General features: G+C 41.7%; 1 protein-coding gene across 1 annotated transcript in view; it reads left to right on the plus strand.

Annotated features, from left to right (window-relative positions):
* Positions 1-11,569: 11,569 nt before the first annotated feature.
* The window catches only part of TBX5 (T-box transcription factor 5), a 67,612-nt gene continuing 57,262 nt past the window's right edge, over positions 11,570-21,919 (plus strand). Inside the window, exons 1-3 of the mRNA XM_074269969.1 lie at positions 11,570-11,674; positions 12,513-12,695; positions 12,829-12,880. Of these exons, the coding sequence (XP_074126070.1) occupies positions 11,570-11,674; positions 12,513-12,695; positions 12,829-12,880 (340 nt within the window). The remainder of the gene's footprint in view (positions 11,675-12,512; positions 12,696-12,828; positions 12,881-21,919) is intronic.

Genomic DNA, 21,919 nt, shown 5'->3' on the forward strand with positions numbered 1-21,919 from the left:
CTTCTCTAAAATGGGTCCGCATCCTTCAGCCCCCAAGATTCTACCACATGCATATGAAAAGCCCTCCCTGTGTTAGGCAAGTTTTCTGCGGGTTTTCAGGTCTTGTCCCGAGGCGGGGAGGGATGTTAAAAAAAAAAAGATCCCCGTGGAGGGAGCGATCAAACTTGAAACATTCTCACTCCCTGCCTCTCCGACCCTCATGCGCTACCGGGAAGTCCTCAGGGCTGGCATTTTGTCTCAGGTGGAATAAGGACCCGAAAACCCGAATCTATAGGCTTGGTGACCAGATAGGCCGCCGCACCCCAAATTCTGCCAAAGGGGACTTTCATTTTCTCGCCATCAAAGAGCATTTGCTCTTTCCCTTTCACTTGAGATCGGGGTGGTAGATTTATTGGGAAATAATAAATCCTTTTTAGCTAAAGTGATTTGCCATTGGTGATCCTAGAATCAATTGTGGGCGCTTTGGAATCCTGTGCGCTCCAAGGCTGGGCGGATCAGAGACGGTATTTCAGCTTAGCTGCCAAGTTTTAACTGCTTAGGTTAAGGAGCCCTCCGAATGGACCAAGAGCTTCCGGGTCGGGCTCCCAAGGCCAGGACGCAAGTTTAGCCTCCGAAGCCTAGGGATCCTAGAGGAGGGCAAAGTGAGGCAGGGAAGTGACCCTGGCCTAAAGCTGGCAGAGAGCGTGGGAAGCTCGCCTCTGCAAGAGGGAGCAAGCCCCGTAGGCTGTTCTTGAAGTCAGACCTTAGGCTCGTCTGGAAGGTGTTTGGATAGGTCCCAAAAATATGGCCCGAAGAAACAGGAGATTGTACTATATTGAACTATAAGAAGGAGGAAGAAAACCTTACTAGGTATATCAGTCTGCTATCCTGAGGGGGAGGGGAAGAAAGGACGCGTTAATCACACATCTACAACTTGCCAAGTGTCCATCCGCCCTAGCCACCCGTGGATCCTTCGTAGGAAGACGCACAGAGAGAGAGGCTGCTGGGCTCACCCGGATCTCCAAACGTGTCTGCTTTCGAAGTACCCGGGAGCAGGCGTGTTCCTTCCATGATTATACCCCGAGAACCAGGCACACTCCAGGGACCGCTACATTTTCCATGAGTGCCGTAAAGAAATCCGTCTCTACGTATTGGTCGACTTGCCAAAAAGGGGGGGCGGGCGGGAAGGAGGGGGAAAAATTGGAACAAATGGTTTGGCAATTGTCAATGTTGTAAAATTACCCAGGCAAATATCTGGTAAATAAAAACTATTTAAAAAAAAAAAAAAAAAGAAAAGAAAAGAAAAGAAAAGAAAAGAAATCCGTCTCTAAGCTGGGCTCTAGGAAAGGTCCAGCTCCAGTACTAACTAGCCTAGGCCCGGGGTGCCCGACAGCTAGGAACCTCTCTGCCCAGGACTCTCTCCGTGAGGTAGACTTTTCGCTAGATGAGATTCTGCTTCCCCGGGCCTTATGAAAGCTTGGACTCTCCTTAGCCCCAAATTCGCCCCTTTCTCATTTTTCCAAGGAGGCTCCCACCCCGAGCGTTCATTTGCGCCGTTTTTCTCCCAGGAATTCGAAGCAAACACTCCTGGGAGTTTTAAGAAAAATCCTTCCTTCTCCTCGGTTTAGGAGTTTAAACTGTGCAAGCTACCTTTTCTCCAGACCGTGTAGTTGGCAGGGGAGCGCAGCTTTTAGGGAGAAAACTATCGAGCTTACTGAAACACACTCAAAAATGCTAAGGCTGGGCACAGACCGAACGAAATTCAGCATTGGCCAGGTGATCTAAGGGACCTTCCCTCCCAGATTTTCTGTGTGCTTATTGCAAGTGGCTAAAAGCTTTTTCAGATGAAAACAAATGATTCTTGAGTTCTTTCTCTGAACTAACCCCTCCTCCTGAACTTTATGAGGGTGGTCCCTTTTTTATTATGATTATTATTAATAATAATATGACATTAATAACAACTCCTATTTTTTATATTTGCAAGTTTACAACAGCTCCTTGAGGGCGGCGGTCCAGGATTTTGCTCCCTTTGTTATAAAGATGAAAACAGATGGATTTCCAGTTTGCTCAGAGCAGCTGCTTCCTCAGCATCTAAGCGCCCTCCACCTTCATATTCACTTCGAGATGGACACACACAGAGATGTATACGTCCTAGAGAGTTATATACACACACGCATATATATACATTCATATATATATATATATATATACATATTTACAAATATTATATATATGAACTCACATATATCCATATACATATATACACATTTATAAATGTGCACACACAAATATATCTATATGCAGACACATCTAGTTGTATTTTTATATTTAAATATATATAATGTCCCATTTGTGTGTATAGATGTGCGCGCGTGTATATATCCTTCCTTTGTGAATATTCCCCTCTAAGTAGGAGCAATACTGTACCAAAGAGAATTCACTTTAACCAAGAAGGATACAATAACAAAGCATTCCTCCCAAGGTTCTTTTATCTACTGGAAGGGGGACCTAAAAGTCCCGAAAAAGCCTTCGGCTGATAATTGCTCAGGTGACCCGTGCCTTCCTTTTTTTTTTTTTTTTTAAAGCAAAATAAACTCCAGATTAGTTCAGAAGCTAGAAACTCACACAGATGCTTGGGGCAACTCAGTTACTGCAATGCTGTATGATGCTTGCAAATATTTATTAACTGTCTACGTTGGGTTCGGCATAAAAAGCAAAAACAATTTAAAAAAAATAAAAGGAAAAAGAAGAGAAGGAAATGATCGCCCCTGAAAATCGCGGGATCGAGGATCGGGAAAGGACCTCAAAGGTCTTTGAGTCCAAGTCGCCCGTTTCAGAGATGAGGAATTTGAGATGGGGAGAAATTGAGCGTCTTGGTCAAGGTCACGCGAGCCTTGAGAGGCAGGGCCCGCCGGGGTCGGGATTCGAGTTCTAGCGCAGTTACTCCGAAGGCCGAACTCTTAACCCGGCAGCCAGCTTTTTTTTTTTTTTTTTTTTTTTTTTTTTTTTTTAAACTGTGTACGAAAGGAGCGGGCCGAGTAACACTAACTCCGCTCTCCTCGGCGGAGGCTAAAAAATAAGGCAGCGGAGAGAGCCAAAATAGGGTTCTCTCTGGCTGCTTTGAGGCCCGAGGTTAGTGGCGACTGGGACAAGTCAGGTTCTGAGAAATGGCCCGAATGGAAGCGGGTTAGCAGTAAAAGCTCTGCTAAGTGTCTAATTGTCGGGGAGCCCCAGAATCAACCGAGAGAACCAGGATCTGTCCTCAGCTTTCTCACAATTCATTCCTCTGACTCTCGATCGAAGCCAGGGGACTGACGAGATAGAGAGACTAAGTTTCGATCTAAGCCAGGGGACTGACGAGATAGAGAGACTAAGTTTCCATCGAAGCCAGGGGACTGACGAGATAGAGAGACTAACTTTTTCGTTTTTGGTTGGAAAAATATGGCACCCAAAAGCCATTGGCGAATGCTCCCACCTAGATTCGCAACTGTCTAGCTCCCCCGCCCCTCAAACAGAGTTTTGATCCCCAAGGCGCCAGTCTCCCCGAAACCCACTCACTGACGCGCGAATCCGAGTGAGTCGCTTTAGAATTCTCGTGCTTAGGACCGCGAAGACGGCCTTAGGAATTATGAAGGCGATTCTGTCGCCTTGTTTATCCATCTGAGTTATTCTCCTCCACCATCACCATCACCACCACCACCCTCCTCCCTTTTCTGGGGCCGGCAATAAAAAAATAAATAAATAAACGATTTTCCTTGTTAATAAATCTCCGCTCCGCTCCCCTTTTAAAGGACTCCAGCCTTCCGTGAGTCGAGCGGGGAGGGAGCAAAGAGATTAATCTCCAAGCACGATTTATGTGGCGCGGGGCTCTTCCAACAATTGAAGCCATAAAGTGAAATGAGAATCGAAGTGGTCGGGAGGGACCCTGCAACCACAAACACGTTGGGGCAAGCAAACAATGTGGAGATTTTTTAAAGCCGTCTTTTTTCTGCAGACGTCTCGCAATAAGCGATCTTCCCTGTCAGCCGGGGGAAAGGGAGAGAAATATATTAACTGAAGACACAATCTAAAATTACTCCTCGGGTTGGAACAGGAGGGCAGAAGGGGGGACTTGCCGGAGAAACTGGTGTCCATATTTCTTTCTGACGGTGTATGATTTCAAGATATTCGATTTCCCCCCCCCCCAGTCACCCCCCACTCCCCCTCTTTCTCTCTCACTCTCCATTCATTACATTTACTAGTTCACAGTCGCTTAAATGGGATAGAAATGGAGTCCGGCTGGCCGAGTGGAGCCCCTCTCCTTTCTCTTTTCTCCCTTTATTAGTCAGACCAGACCGTCGTGCCCCGCGCCCAGTCTTGCGGGAGAGCAGGAAGTTAGGGAAGTCCCCCCTCCTCCGAGGCAGCCCGCCTGGATTGTGAGTCTGCCCAGGAGTGACCTTTCTCAGGCCATTTGGGGACCAAGGCTGATAACCCGGAGAAGGCTCCGCAGAGCGCCAGACCGGGCGTTATTATCTGCGACCCGGCTATCTACCGCAGTACTGGCCCACGCTTCCTCGGGGGGCGGGGGGAGGGGAGAAGGATAGAGACTAGCAGCCACTTCCTCTCGGGAGTGGCGGCTTCAAAAACAGGGGGGGGGGGGGAAGAGAAATGGAGGTCGTTCCCCTTTCATGTTCTCTTCCAGCTCAAGCCCAGGCCCCCTTCGCTTCCGAACGGTGCACCAATAGCCCCGAGGTGGCCTAGACAAAAAGCAGAGCAGGGAAGAAGCTTGGGGGGGGGGGGCGAGGGGGGAGCGCGCTCAGACCCAGACCTTGTGCAGCGTGGGGAGGGTGGGGACACTCATAGCTCCCAGACCAGTAAGACTGGACTCGACCTCCTGGCCTATACTCGCTCTATCCATCTGTTCTGGAGGCCGGACTGGGGGAGGGGGAGCGGGGGAGGATGGAGGCCGGAGCAGCCCCCGGCCAATAGGAAGGCAATTGGGAATCGATTCCAAATTAACTTGATTTGGGGTTTTTCCCACGTCCGCACCCACCAACAAACACCGGCCTCGCTGTTTATCCCGAATCCGGATTCAAGGACAGAGGTCATTCACATTGATTCCGAGCCCGAAATAACAGCGCGCATTTATAGAGGGCTTTAAAGTCTGCAAAGAGCTTGCGTGTTAACTCGTTCGATCTTCCCAACACCTTGTAGGATGTGCTATTATTATCCCATCTCATATGTGAGAACACTGAGGCCGAGAGAGGTTAAGCCACTTGCTCAGGGTCCCCCAATGAATACACACGTTTACATGTGTATGTATGTGTATATGTGTTAATATGTGTATGCGAGAGATGGGGAGACAAAGAGAAGGGGCAGAATAAAAAGGAGAAAAGACAAGAGGAGGAAGAGAAGGAAAGGGAGGAGAAAAAAGAAGGAAAAGAGGAGAAAGATCTAGTGAGAGAGACAAATATAGATCGAGAGAGAGAGAGAGAGAGAGAGAGAGAGAGAGAGAGAGAGAGAGAGAGAGAGAGAGAGAGAGAGAGGTGTCACCTTCCTCCCCTCCCCCTCCAAATCGTTTTTAACCTCCCCATGCTTCCGCTGTCAAATAAGGGACGCTAATGTTCGCACTCCTGACCTCGAAGGGTAGAGATCTTTGCTAATGTCCTTTTATCACTATAGAAATGGAGGTATCATTATGAGAGAGAAATGACCGATTTATCCCTCCCACAGAGAGAGAAACAGAGAGAGAGACAGAGAGAGAGAGAGAGAGAGAGAGAGAGAGAGAGAGAGAGAGAGAGAGAGAGAGAGAGAGAGAGAGAGAGAGAGAGAGAGTGTGTTAAAGCAGGGGATCTCTTGGATTAGCTGCCAACATATTAAAAAGAAGGAAGATCAAACCAGCTTCTTTGGTTGGCCTTCCCAATACCCTCTTCCAGCAGTAGGCAGTTTCTAAAGGTCCACAGCTCTTAGCACACTCTTCAATAACCTGCCTGCAAGACTCTAGCTGGCCCTTCTTTTGTATTCTCCAGCTCCAGGCTGTCAGTTCTCCTCAGCAGGCAGCCTCCTAACTGAGCAGCTCTGGAGGCCCAAAAGACTACATGGTTTGGAAAAGATGCTTATTGTTTTCAGAGAGTTAAACAACAACAACAAAAAGATAAATCTGAATGTGAAAGCTCTGTCTCACCTTAACAATCTGTACCCACTCAAGAATTTTTTTAAAATTCCTCTTTTCTAGGATCTGAATTATCTCTAATATCCCAGTTTCTTTTCCCCAGAATCACTGTGATTCACCCCCTTAAATTTCAGATAAATATAAGTTGTTGCTACTCAACATTTCTTAAATAGAAACCATTCAACTCAACCAAATCGTATCCTGGGTTATCCAAGTAACATTCTGGATAATAGAAAGAATTCCCGCCAAAGGGAGAGATCCTTTGTTCTCAAAAATTCTCTATTCATTGAGGCTGACTGAGAGCTGTGCTGAACACCTATCAGCTCCTTCAGAGTTTACTGAATTTGTGCTAAATTGCATTTGGGTAGGGTTAGAGTCATATTGGGGTGATGGGAATCTTTCGTGTTGCTTCTGGGGTCTTAGAGCAGGTAATCCCCTTGTATGACTGCTCACATATGCACATGAACAAACTCTGCTCTCACCTCTCCGAAAGAGAAGAATTCTAGTAAATATGAAGGGAAAAAGTTGTTTCTAGGGGGTAAGTTTGGTCAGCAAGGACAGACTTCCACCGAGGGCCTGGACCGTTAGGAAGTGCAAGGTTGTGACAAAAACAGACCTTTTTTCTCCAAGCTGAGGTTGATAGAAAGTATTTTTAATGGAAGTTGATTGCTCTATCACAAGATATTGGAGCAGGTTACAGACTGAGAAAGATGGACTTCATGTATTTAGGACACATCCATTCTTTCCAGGGCCCGGATTTAAACTGAGGTGTAGCAGTAGTTGTTTTAAAGCTAGCATGGTTGTCTTAGTGGGCAGTCCCAGAGCAGATGGGAGGACAGAGGCAATTACTGGCTAATTAAAACTCCAAGGACCTGATACATCTGGAATATGGAAATTACAATATACAGATGGAGACAAAATGGCACACTGCCTAGAAAGCTGGCGTCTAAACTAGGAAGAGCTGGATGCAAGTCACATCTCTGATAGAGCCTGGCTGTGTGACCCTGGGCAAATCACCCAAATCAGGCAATTATCTAAGACCCTAAGATTTGAGAGAATGCCGAACTGCATTGGTAGAAAGAGTTCCCTCACAAGGAAGTTCTAGTGAAATTCCACTGAAATCACATGTTCGGTATCTATCGCTAAAATATTTGAAGAGTTGAGTGGATCTGTGCCTGGCTGGGTAATTTGCAGTGGTTCAGAAAGTAAACCATGGCTAATGGTGGAGAGATGACGTTAGTGGGTTATTTTGGCTTTACTCCCAAATTTCTACCTTTGAACAACAAAATCTGTTCCATGCAGATTTGAAGGTGTCTGCAGTCTCCCTTTTCTCAGCTCTCTAGAAGGTCATTGTTTATTATTTAATACCCCCTCCCCCACCTAATTCCAGGGGACCTATTTTCTTTCCAAACTTTACTAGCTGTAAGGGGACTGATAAAGACTGTATCTCAACCAGCAAAAACCCCAAACACGAAAATCTTTTAAAGGAAGAGCACCTGCAATGTTGTGTAGCTATTAGAAAATCAAGGTTAAGCGACTTGTCCAGGATCACACAGCTAATACATTCTGGATTTGCACTCAGATTTTCCTGACCCCATATTTAGTGCTCTCTTCACTTAGACATCAGCTACCTCCCTAATTGCATTACTACAGCTTCAAATCCCACTAGAGAAGAAGGCAAAAATCCTATATTGTTAGCATGTATATGTTGGGTGTTGGATCTAAATGATGGAATAAAACTTGACTTGGTACGATCACTACTCTGCCTCTTTGCTGTAATCAAATCCAATGCTTTTCTTATCTACAGCTACCTAAGTTTTTATTTTGATCTCAGTGTGTCTTGGACTTCATGTAACTCTCCATCTCTGTCTCCTTCTTTTTGTTTCTCTCTTCTTGTCTCTCTCTTCATCAGTTTTTGTCTTTCTGTCTGTTACTCTTTATATCTGCAATTCTGAATCTGAGTCTGGTTATATTTGCCTCTGTGTCTGTATATCCCCTTCCAAAGTCTTTTTATTGTTGTTGTTGTTTTTAGTGACCATTTGCAACTGCTTCAACTCTGGGGACCAGGATTCACTGACATTGCAAATGGAAAAGAACTACTGGACTGGCGTGGGAGTTGGAAGGAAGACTTGTTCCCCTAACCTTGCACATTCTCCAAGAGAGAATGGATCATTCTTGTCCATAAGTGGAGCTCCTCAGTCCCACCATAGTTTTCTAAAGAATGAAAGAAAGATACATGCAGATCATCATATCCACTTTCTGCCTGATTACTCATCTCTTACTCTCATTCTTGTAAATCAAGTCTATGGAGTCCCTATTCACAGAGAAGTGGGACAATAACCAGATGCTATTTGGGGTGTTAACATCCATTAGTGAAATTTGGAGTGAGATTTAGAAGGATTAAAGAAGAAAAGGAGGTTGTGGGAATCTTAAACTGCTTACCCCAATATGGGAATTGCTTAATTTGAGTTTTGGATATGCCCTAAGGGCATTTGGTGAGTGGGTGGAATAGAATAGAATAAAATAGGATAGGATAGATTACTATTCTATATTGTGTTGTGACCAGTTCTGTCCTATCATTTGAATAATATTCTATCACATCACATAATGTCATGTGACATTATCATATCACATTATGTCATTTCAGCACATGCATAAAAGCTTAGCTTAACACATATTCATTCCCCTGCATAAACAGAATTCTTTGCACTCATGACCTGAATTCTATGCATCTCCAAAAGTATGTTCATACAGAAATTCACAATATTATAAAGAAGGGATCAAGAAGGGATTTTGCAAAAAAGAATGCTGTCACTGGAAGGTGACTTACAAACAATCCAGCTCAATTCCCTAATTTTATAGGGGAGGAAAGAGCGGCTCAGGTCACATGTAGGGAAAACCCAATATTCTACTGGGACTAGAGCCCAGGTTTCCCAACTCTCAATTCAGGTTTATTTTCTCTGCATTTTGCAACCTCTTAATAATAGAATGCAATGAATATGTGAATTCTATTGGAGAGGAATCTCACACCTCACTTCCCTCCCTCCATCCCAGATAGATGGAAACTTCTTTGTGACTTTGAGAGTGGTGATGGTTCAGAAAGGCAATGAATGGTTTGTCATGGGTCACACAGTCAATCCATGGATCATACAGTCAATAAATGATAAAAGTCAGATTTAAACTCTAAGTTTTCAAAGTTTTGAGTTCAGCCCTGTTATCCAATATACTAACCAAAGTTCTGTTGCACAATACTCTGTAGACCAAATATAATTACTTTAAAGTATGCCCCTTAGAGAATTTTGAATTTAGTTCCCATGATTTGTAGGTCTTCCCCTGGCGTACTCTCACACTTGCAATAACCCCATTTGTGTCATTGGCCCACTAGTCACAAGTATGCATCCATCGTTCTTGCAGTCTCAGTCCTCTTTAAGTATTGTTTGGGAATCTGACTTCAGGATCAGTGCAGGGAAGAACCTGGGGATTTGAGGCTGCTAGCTCCAAATGAGATGATCAATTCCTCCTGGGTAAAATCATATCTATCCATGACTACTGCTGCTGGAGTGGAGTGGGAGGAGGTTTATATGGCTGAAAATATTGGGTAAGAGTGTGAACATTCCCAGGTTCTGTCAAAGATTTTACATCTTGACTATTTGCAGAAAAAGAATGGTTAACATTTCAGATGGCAGTGAAAAAAATTAATTTACTTTGAGGCACTATTTTTTAAAAAAGCATAGCTTCCAGGAACATGGAGGTAAACATCCTTATGTTCTCTGCCTTATTCTAACCACAACTGGAGTCTTGTACTAAGTTCTGGGTACCACAAGTTCAGGAAGCACAATTATAAGTTGGATGTTGTACTAAGTTCTAGGTACCCCAAGTTCAGGGAGCATAATGATAAGTTGGAATATAGTGAGTACTTGGAGACTGCTTGTTGTTGAGTTTTGTTTGATTCTTAATAACCCCCAAATGGGGTTTTGGGGCAGATACTAGAGTGACTTGCCATTTGTTTTTCCAGCTCATTTTACAGATGACAAAACTGTGGCAAGGTGCAATGACTTGCTTCACATAGCTAGTAAATGTTTGAATTCAAATTTGAATTCAGATCTTCATTGACGCAAAGGGGCAAGTGCTGCCTCAAAGCTCCAGGGCGCTCTCTCTCTTTGGAGGTCTGTTGGAAGAGTTTGGATGGCCACTGACCTATTTTCTTACTTTAAATTTCTGTGATGTTGTAAGTTTCCAGCCTGCCCAGCAGTAAAAGAGTAGATTTGACCCCCCTTTGGGGAGATCCAGGGAGGAGGTCAATCTTGAATATACTGAAGTTTGGAGGGATGGGCAGAGAAACCAGCCCTGCTTCTCCACACCCACCCATAAACATAAACACTTACAAGCACTCCAGAAAAGCAAAATTTTCTGCTCCCCCCCCCCCATATTCGAAGGAATGTTTGTCCACACGGAAACTCCCCTGCACAAACAAACAGAATTCTTTGCACTCACGACCTGAATTCTATGCATCTCCAGAAATATGTTCACCCAGAAATCTCTTGCTCATGCACATAACCCTAATTATTTATATGCATGCACAGAAACATTTCCATCCATAAAGTTGTCCACATAGGGGATCATTCACACACACAAGCACGATCATTTACCCCCATGCAGATTCATTTGGACAAATATATCAAAGGAGTTGTATCGGGGAGAGGGGTCACTTCTACACTCAGAGAAACAAAATGATTTACATTCCTTTGCATATCTGCATAAAATCCCTTGAGAAATATACACGAGTATTTGTACACACAAGCAGAATTTATCGCAGATGTACACAAAATCATTTGCACACAAATGTGGAAGCATATGCTCACTTACGCGGAGCTCTCTCTGTCTCTCTGTCTCTGTCTCTGTCTCTGTCTCTCTCTCTCTCTCTCTCTCTCTCTCTCTCTCTCTCTCTCTCTCTCTCTCTCTCTCTGTTTCTGTCTCTGTCTCTGTCTCTCTCTGTCTCTGTCTCTGTCTCTCACACACAATTTATTTACGTGCTTATTTGCTCATTTCACAGAAAGATTTGTACACCGAATTATTTACAGCAATATACAGGGACCCTTTCAGGAGCATTTGTTCACATACGGGGCCACTCGCACTCAGGCAAAAAATTACTCTGAGATCCAGAATCCCTTGCATCCAGAAATATTTGCGGGCACACGGAATTCTACAAGTAACCTCACATCCTCTCCGCGTGTCCACCCCCTTCCCAGGGAAGCACTCTCCATTCTCCAGGGGAAAGGGGGTAGGGAGGCAGTGTTCTGATGGTTTGGTTTGTGGTTTTTTCCTACCCCAACGCTAAAACCCCCAACTGTTAGCAATTAAGGAAATGGACTCCGCAGCGCGAGCTGTGGCGCTCACGTGTTATTGGACGCAAGTCCCTCAGCTGCCGAGAGGTCCGGGATGCTGGAAATCGAACCGCTCCAGCTCCTGCCCCTCCCCCCCCCCGATCTGTTTCAGTACCCTGGCATCTCTGCCCCCAAAGCCGAAGACCCAGGGAAAATAAACGTGAGTCTGACCGAGAACCCCAGTAAACAAAGCTGGAGTGAGGAAAAAAGGGGTTTCTCTTTGACTCAATCACCCGCTGCGCCGTTCCATCCCGGAATTGAGCCCCCTATGTCTCCAAAATGAAGGCAACTGGGCGACCCCGGAGAGAGGAAGCTCTCAAGTTTTTCGAACCAAGGAGGCCAAAGAAATGAGTAAAGTACTGCCGTGTCCATAAAGGGGAGTGCTTCCTGATGGTCGGAGGCCTTTCTTGGGAAAGCCCCAGATTCGAGTTTTACCTCTAAATTTCACTAGTAGTCTATCCACGATGCCCTGCACTTGCCCAATCATTCAATGTTTCGGGCACGTCAATAATACTTTAAGTGACGAGTTCCGAGACAGAATCCGTAAATCCTACACGGGGGGAGGTCCCTTTAGATAAAGGGTAAAGAAAGATTCACCCACGTCTATGGAGTTCTGATGTTTACACTGCGTTTTCTTTCCTCACAAAAAGCCTTCGAGGGAAGGCTTCACCTCGAGCGAAATGAAGGGGTATTAACGGGCCCATTTTTCACACGAGCCACCTGAGGCTGAGAAACATTTAGGTGAGCCGGTTGGTGACTCTCGGGGAACAGGAGCCAGAATTCGAATTTCTGCCTCAAGACTTTGCTTTGTCCGCGGGGACCCAGAGCGCTATTGACGGGAAGGTTCGCTCTGGCTGCTTGGCCATTAGGTGATTCCCGAACTGCCCCAAGAGCTGAAGGCAGGAGCGGGATCCTCAGGGGCTGGGGACCCGGAATGCAAACTGGCGGCTGCCTAAGTGGGCTAACCCAGCCGCTGGCTCCTATTCTGGACACTTTAGGCCTTAATGAGGTCCGGCTCCGCCGCCCTCCCCACCCCTCCTTCCCCCAGCTTGGGCCCCAGCTCCGGAGGCCCCCAGGTCCGGGAGGTGTCAGCCGTGATCGATGCCCGGCGCCGAGAAAACGGCAAACCCGCGGAAGAGGGGGAAAGCAGCCAGGCCTTGGCCCCCGGAGTCCCTCCCTGGGTCCTTGATTCCTCCTAATCGAAAACCCGGCACTTTGCTTTCCAGTCTCTCCCCTTCTTTCCTCCTCACTCACCCCATAAACCAGAACCCCTATCAATGCTCATACTCCTGCTCTCCTCTCCCGTCCTTCCAGACCCCGGCTAGCAGCATCCGGAGGACCCATCCCCCTTTATCCCTTCAGGAAGGTCGACAGAGAGACAGAGAGACAGAGACAGAGAGAGGCAGAGAGAGACAGAGGCAGAGAGACAGAGAAAGAAGCAGAGACAAAGAGAAACAGAAAGAGAGAAACACAGCGAGGCAAACAGAGAGAGACAGAAACAGACACAGACACAGAGAGAGAGAGAAGGAGGAAGAGAAGGAGAAGGAGGAGAGGAGAGACATAGAGAGAGGGGGAAAGAGAGACAGAGACAGAGGGAGAGAGGGAGGAGGAGAGAAAGACAGAGGCAGAGACAGAGATAGAAAAAGAGGCAGAACTTGGCCTGTTCAGGGCTGGCTCCTGCCCCTCACCCCCTTCCTGAGGTTGCCTACTTGGCCTCAGGTCCAGAGCCAGCTCTGGCTTCCCCTTTTGCCTCTTGCTCTAATTGGCTTTTAATTGGAAATGCCTTTATACGGAAAGTAAGAAATACAAGGCTTGCTAAGAGGTTAACACAGGTCCACTACAATAGAAAACATAGGGAAGAGATTAATATTAATTTTTTTTAAAGGGAGTTTAAAAGTCCCATTTCCCTTTCACTTCTCTCCTCTCTTCCCTTTGCCTCTCCTTCCCTCTGTCCTTGCTTTCAATGTTTATTTTTAAAAAATTCTTTCCCTCTCCTTTCTATTATATTTTTTTCTTTCCCTCTCAACAAATTCTCCATTTCCTAATCTGGATGAATCCATATTTATTTATATAATGTCAAACAAAGAGCAACCCCATTATATTTAGAATTTATAATAAATAAATGTAGCCTTTCAGTCGACCCAACCTTAGACAATAACTTAAAGAATTACTGTGTTGATCAAAGGAGAACAAAGACTTCTGTAAGTCAGTAGAGTGTAGGCTTCTTGAGGACAGGATTATCCTCCCTCCCCCCATTTGTCTTTGTATCACCAAATTTCTGGCATGGTTTATGTTTTGACTGGAATGATAGGCTGTTATTTAGTCATGCTGGATTCTTCCTGAACCTATTGGGATTTTTTTGGCAGAGATTCTGGAGTGCTTTGCCATTTCCTTCTCCAGATTATTTTACAGATGATGAACTGAAGCAAATGGGGTTAAGTGATTTGTCTAGAGTTACACAGCTAAGAAATGTCTGAGGCTAGATTTGAACTCAGGAAGATACTTCAGACTTGACATTCTGCATTGGTGACAATGGTAGGCAGGTACTTGAAAATGCTTTTGAAATTGAGTGAATTCTGTGGATGTGTGGGGATAAAAGGAAGAAGAAAATGAGCTGCTTATTTCTCCAAGGTAAACCTATGTTACCTTGGCTCAGCCTCCCATGTTGATATCATTTTCATTTACATTACAGGGTGTGTGTATGTATGAGGGTGAGAAGGGCAGTATTCAGCCAAGATTAGGCAGGCAAGTGATTATATGAATAGAGATAACTGGAGAAAATATGGAAGATGAACTAGAAACCAAGAGGAAAACTCCCCAACAAAACCTTGAGTTCATAGCCTGTTCAAGATGCTAATTGTGTGACTTCCGGAAAAAAAAAAAAAAAACAAAAAAAAAAAAAAACACTTTACATTTCTGTGCCTCAAATTACTCACCTCTAAAATGGGTGTAACTCATACTAGAATTGAGAAATGATGTGTAAACATTAATTCCTTTCTGTATGTGTCTTTGCCTACCATTAGTAAGAGTCTGAAATTCATCAGCACTCCTCTCCCACCCAAACTCTTTTCCTAAAAGACAGATCTCTCTTTTGACTACTGCTTCCTTCTTGGAACAGGTGTCATGCCTTTGTTCTATTTATTAGGTAAAAATAAAGCCCATAAATATACTCAAGTGAAAAGATCTATGTACTGTAATGTGCCATGCCATATCCTCCAACATTTATCTTCCAATAACTGGGCTTCTCTTAATCTTTGGTGATTTCCGCATGCTTGCTCGATTTCCAACGTGATGAGAACATTAAGATCAATCCACCCCACATCAGGAGAACAGAGCCAAATGAATGGGCACAGGCTTCTTGCCAAAGTTTTCTTATTAATGAGTGAGCTTGCTAATAAACCTCAACTTCAGCCTGAACTACTTGGTCAAAGATCTGGATGAGAATGGAGGCAGCATCAGTACTACAGTTTGTCTGAGGATTCTCACTGCAGATTTTAGGATGGACTACCCTAATTAGTATTGTTTTGCTTGATTTGTAAATTGCCTTGAAATGTCTAAGTGAAGAGCAATGGCATATTAGTTTATGTTAGACTTGACAGCAGAACAAAACCTAGATCTTAGTGTAGGGGACTTATAGGGGAGAGAAGCCTGTGGTCCCAATTAGCAGAATGGCCTCTTAAGAAATTCAGATAAAATCCCTCAAGCAGAGTTCTATCCATTGAACAGAACTCTAGAAATGCAAAAATGCTCAAGGAGTCATTGGTTCTTCTTCCTTCTCTCTGTTTTCTCATTTTCTCTCCCCTTCTTTTTTTTTATCCTTTTCTTCCTTCTTTTTATTCTTTTCTTATCTTTCCTTTTCAATCTGCTCCTTCTTATTATCTCATCACTATAATAATTATTATCAAATTATTATATAATTATCAGATTTACCTAGTGTATTGTTTTGAAAAGTAATTTCTTCTCAATTTCATGAGTTAAATATTCAAACTGTCAATATTATTGTCACCATAATTATTATCATCTCATTACTATCATCTTTGTCACAATTAGAACCACTCTCACCATCCCACCTACCATCACCTACCAACATCTTCTTATGACCACTGGTATCATCCAAAACATCACTATAACTAGAGTCATTACCATCATCAATCACAAACAGCATCACTACCATTACCCACCAACAGCATCACCATCAGTGATACTAGCATCATAAACCTTAAAGCATCATCACTGCCAATATCGAAATTATCTATCATCATCTACCCATTGACACCAATATCACCACCATTATTATCTCCACCACTATCACCTATCAGTGTCACCAATATCATTTCCACTACCATCATCCATTAACTGCTTTAACATCCTTATCCCTCCCATTACTACCATCATTGCCAACAATATACTCACCAGCATCTCAGGTTGATCATTAGCATTTTAATCACTCTCATTGTCATCATTGTCATTGACAGTTAATGAGCCCTGTTACATCCTGATCCTCTACTCACCCCTTCACCAACATCACCTCAACACCTTTACTATCATCACACCTCTACTATCATCATGAATATAATTCAGGAGAAGAAAACATGAATGAAAGGAGACAAGAGAGTTCAGCCAAATTACAGAGAACATTCATATGAATATAGTCTGGGAATGATCATTAACATAAGCATGTCACTGAAAGGTGAACTTGAAGAAATAGACTTTTAAAAGTGAAGCAACATTAGATATAACACTAGATTTTTCAGAAGAAGCTGCCAATTGCTTCCAGATTAATTTTAAATAGCATCAAAGACAAGCACCAGTAAGCATGACTTGAGATCTGTTATGACCATCAAAGTGAGTTGAAGCTGATCTTTATGATCACTGGAAGATGAAAGCTTGTGATTATTGAATTTTCTGAAAAATTCACACTTGGGCATTTATCTTGATGTCTGTGCCAAGATTCATCCCTTAGCCTTTCATATTATGTGTGCCTACGTATATGTCATATCAGATGAAGACCCAATAAGATGATGTATATGACATTCTTAATAAATCTTAAAGGGTTTTACTAGAGTCTACTTTGATCTCCTTAATTACATAGAAAACCACACATAATAATATTTATTTTTAAATAACATATATGTCATATACATAAATTCAATATTAAATTGACATTATATTGTATTCCTCTCCCCCTCCTTCTAGAAAATTTCACTTCATTTATCATCTCATCATCATTACATAATTATTATACCTCAAATTTGTCTGGCTTGTTAAGGTTTGCAATTTGATTTCCTCACAATCCCAAGAGTTATGTAATCATTCACTACCAATACCATTGTCATTGTAATCATCATTATCTGATGATATTAACATCCATCTGGAATTTAAACAATATTAAGAGACTTGAAATCAAGAATCATTTTACCTTTGTCTTGGATCCCCAGTTTCTAGCACAGTGATCAGCTGCTAATAACTACTCAATCAATTGAGTTAAACTCATCTTTGAATACCAGAGAGAACCATCCCATCACCATTTTTAGCCACATCCAACTTTTTAAAAAAGGGGAGGGGGAAATGGAACCCAATTTTTCTAGTCTTGGCTTCTTCCCAAAGAAGCCAATTCTGGGGGAAATTTGATGAAAATAGACTGGTCTCTTCTTATGTTAGTGCTGTGGCAAAATATACTTTACATGTTGATTTAGTTGGGGTTTCTACTTCAATAACTGAGGCAAACGCCTGACCCCAGAAACTGGCAACTTGGAGTGTGGGTAGACCTCAATGAGGAAGGAAGTTTGCACTAAGATTGGAAATGTTTGTGGTTATGTAGGAAGCCTGGTAGCAGTAACAAATTAGGGAGGCTGTGCAAACTATAAAATTGCAACTGGCTTTGAAAATACATTCTTCAGGACACAAATTTGCTATTTATTCTATATGTGTTTGAGAAATATTGACTTAATTGCTTGCAAATTTAATATAAGTGTGGAATTTGGAATGCTCTCTCTTCTCTTTTTTTTATTTAGAGGAAAATGTGGTTGAATGGTTGGGTAATGAAGTGGCCTAAGATGCTTAGATTCAAATTCTGATTCTACCATGCTGTGTGAGTTTGAATCAAGTAGCCCAACATCTCTGTGGCTCAGTGATGGCTATTATTTTTATTATGTTGTTCATATGAATGAATATCTCTATCTCTCCTCATCCCATACCTTGATTTCCATCTCAATTTATTATTTACAAAGAGAGTTGGCTTCAGAGCCAACAATAATTGGGGTTAAGACCCACACCTGATCCCTATTGGATGTGTACTCCTAAGAAAATCAAGTAACTTCTTGGTTCTCAAGGCAGCTCTCTCACTTCCTACACTGATAGAAATTTCCTTAGCTAGGAGTTCCCTATGCTAATGAAATTTTATGTTGGTTCCTCATCCTTTGCACACCTTTACAGAATAAAAATGTCCTCTTCTTGACAAACAAAAGCATCAATTTGTTCATAGGATCATATTTGTATTAATGGCTAAATCTGAGCCTAAGTCTTCCTGCATCCAAATCTAGCATAGCTAGCATTACCTATCAGGGGAAAATTGTTCTTTTCTGCCCTTCATCAATTGTTTAAAGACTCCTAAGAAATCAAATGTATTAATGCAAAATAGGAGAAAGTGAAGGCAACAGAATAGTCAAGGGCAAAGTTCTCTAAGCAAAATGAAGTTCTCCATTTAATGTATTCAAAGTTTGAAGACTTTCAAGCAATGCAATGGCAGGTATGTCTATTTGTCTTGTGACTTCATATACATAGCCTCAAAGGACTGCCTTTACAGCACGGCTGTTGAAACAAATGCTCCTTTAATATCTCAGAATGTCATGCATGGTTTGAACAAAGATTGGAGATCATCAAGAAATTCATTGATCCACTCCCATATTGCAGCCTATGTTGTAGGCCACATTAAAATTCAAGAATTCTAAAAAAATCAGACTTCCAACAAATCTTCCTTATTCTACATCTGAGAAAACTAATATCACTAACTAGCTAAATGATTTAGACTCAACATTAACCAATTCTAGAAGAGAAAAAATGAAGCGGAGAATTAAATAGTCTATGTTTAGACTACAAATAGAAAGCTTTCTTTTGAAATTGTTCAGATAAATAAGAAAAAGTGATGTAGAAGAGATGGTATGAAGAATAACTTGAATTGTTTGGATAAATGGGTAACTGGATAATGGTAAAGTGGTTGTCCATTCCCATCATTTCACTGAGACAGCATGGTATAGTGTACAGAACACTCATTCTCTGGTCAGAGCCTTGATTTAAATCCTGAGGTTGAAAGATAGTCCATCGATTTGTTGATCATACATTGTAGATGATGGCAAATATGATTACTATGGAAGAAGTACCTGTGTTAATATCATAGGTAAATGCTTACCATTTATGTGACCATGGATAGGTCCCTCCTTAAGTCTCAGGGTTTTTTTTTTCTGCTTCATAGTATTTTATATTTTTAAATTATGTGTAAAGTTAGTTTTCAATATTCACTTTTATAAGATTTTGAGTTCCAAATTTTTTCTTCCTTTCGTTCACTTCCCTTTCTCCCCAAGACAGCAAACAATCTGTTATAGGTTATACACATACAATCATTTTATTTATTTATTTATTTATTTATTTTTTCTTTATGTTGAAGATTTCCACTTCCATCAGAATACATCCTCATACAGTATTGTTGTTGAAGTGCATAGTGATCTTCTGGTTCTGCTCATTTCACTCAGCATCAGTTGATTTAAGTCTCTCCAGGCCTCTCTGTATTCCTCCTGCTGGTCATTTCTTACAGAGCAATAATATTCCATAACCTTCATATACCATAATTTACCCAACCATTCTCCAACTGATGGACATCCATTCAACTTCCAGTTTCTAGCTACAACAAAAAGAGCTGCCACAAACATTTTGGCACATACAGGTCCCTTTCCACTCCTTAGTATTTCTTTGGGATATAAGCCCAGTACATACAATCATTTTAAAGATATTTCTATATTGGTCATGTTGTGAAAGAAAAAATCAAAACAAAAGGGAAAACCACAAAAAAGAATTTTTTATGAGTCAAGATAGTATGTTTCAATCTTCATTCAGTCTTCATAGTTCTTTCTCTGAATGAAAATGACATTTTCCATTCAAAGTCTACTGAATCACTGTCTTGCTGAGAGGACCTAAATCTGTCATAGTTGATCATCATGCAATCTTGCTGTTACTGTGTGTACAATGTTCTCTTGGTTCTGCTCTCTTAACTCATCATCAATTCATGTAAGTCTTTCCCAGATTTTCTGAAATCAGCCTCCTCATAATTTCTCATAGAACCTAATATTCCATTACCTTCAAATACCACAACTTATAAAACCATTCCCCAATCAATGGGTATCCATTTAATTTTCAATTCCTTGGCATTATAAAAAGAGCTGCTATAAATATGTTTGCACATGTGAGTCCTTTTCTCTGTTTTATATTTTTTTGTGATACAGATCTAGTAGAGACATTGCTGGATCAAAAACATAGCCCTTTGGGCATAGTTCTAAATTGCTCTCTATAATGGCTGGATCAGCTCACAACTCTACCTACAGTGCATTAATGTCCCAGTTTTCCCACATACCCTCCAACATTTGTACTTTTTTTCCTGTCATCTTAGCCAATCTGACAAATGGGAGATACCTCTGAGGTACCTTTGAGTTATCTGAATTTGCATTTATCTAATCAATAATGATTTAGAGTACTTTTTAATGTGACCATGAAGAAGCCTCAGTTTATATGTAAATTGAGTAGCCTTAGAGATCCCTTCCAGTTCTAAGATTTGTGATTCCACAACTCTTCCTTTATTGGGTGAGTTCCTTTCAATCTTTATATTGTGGGTGATGATGCAGACTGGTCATATTTTTTATTCTTCTCTCTGATTTACTTCAAACTCTAAATTTCATCACCAACCCTTTTACCCTCCCCATCCAGTTCCCATTACTGCTTTGTCTTCCTCATTTGAATGTAAACTGAGGGCCAGGATTGTGTTTCTTGTTTGCACAATTATCCCTTCCACATTGTGGATTTGTGGGTGGGGAATTAGGGACATGGTACCCCCTCCATATGGAAAATCTGTGTAAAAATTTTTGGCTATATCTTTGTACTAGAGAAGAAGTCTGATTTGTTTTTCTTTTATGAGAGCTATTCCATTAGAATACAAGTTCCTTGAGGACAGGGTCTGATTATCAGTTCTTTTTCTTTGTATCCTTAGAACCTAATATAATAACTGGCACATAGTAAACACTCAATAAGTATTAATTGGTCATAATTGCGTAGATTTAAAATTGAAAGGAATCTTATATGGAAGGTTAATGACTTCCATTTGTCCTCATCTTACAAGTAAAAAACTGAGGCCCAGAGTAATTATGTGATTTGTGCAAATATACACAAGTATTTAGGGAGAAGTAGAATTCAAACTCAGGTTCTCTGCTCTTGATCCAAAAATCTTTCCTTTGTTCCAGGCTGCCTTCCTAATACTGGACCTTCTCCAATAATGTTGAGCTAAGTGGGAGCTCCTGGCACTCTTGGGAAGAAAGACACTCTGCAAACTTATGATGTTTTGATTTATTAGGTCTTACTGGCTAATGCAAAATAACATTTCCAGTTGGATGCATACCCAAATATGCTCAAATTATTCAATGAAATCCTACTATTGTAATGCTATATTTTAAAAACAAACTTTACCTAGGAGAACTGAGTATGAAGGATGCTGTATTTTATGTGAATTTAAAGATTTATTGATACGTGAGGATCATAAATCAATAAATGGGTGACACTTCAGAAGTCCTTTTCACAGATAAGGAAACTGAGACCCAGAGAGTTTAAATGACTCACCCAATGTCATATAGGCAGTGAATTTAAAAGGTGAGACAAAGGTATAATATCTCCGTTTCCCTCTAATGTCACAGAATCTTAGAACTAGGAGGAATCTTAGGGGATAATCCTCTTGTTTTATAGAAGAAGAAAATTAGAGCCATGGGGACAGCTTGCCTAAAGGTCACAAAGGTACAAAATATCAGAAACAGGATTTTAAAAGCATGTATATATATATATATATATATATATATATGTATATATATGTGAGTGTACATATATATGTATATATATACACACATATGTGTGTGTATTAAACACACATATATCTATATTATGTAAATAGATGAATAGAGATAAGAAAAGATAGATAAATAGATAGGATGGATGGATAAGAGGATATATGAATAGATAAAAAGAAATAAGAAGCAATAGATAAATGAATCAGTGGATAGATAGGTAGAGATAGAGACAGATAAGAGCTGGACAGTTGAAGGACTGGATAGATGGATGGATAGATAGGTGGATGTGCTAGAGAGAGAGATTCGAA

The sequence above is a fragment of the Sminthopsis crassicaudata genome, chromosome 1 (genome assembly GCF_048593235.1).
Source record: "Sminthopsis crassicaudata isolate SCR6 chromosome 1, ASM4859323v1, whole genome shotgun sequence".
NCBI lineage: Eukaryota > Metazoa > Chordata > Mammalia > Dasyuromorphia > Dasyuridae > Sminthopsis > Sminthopsis crassicaudata.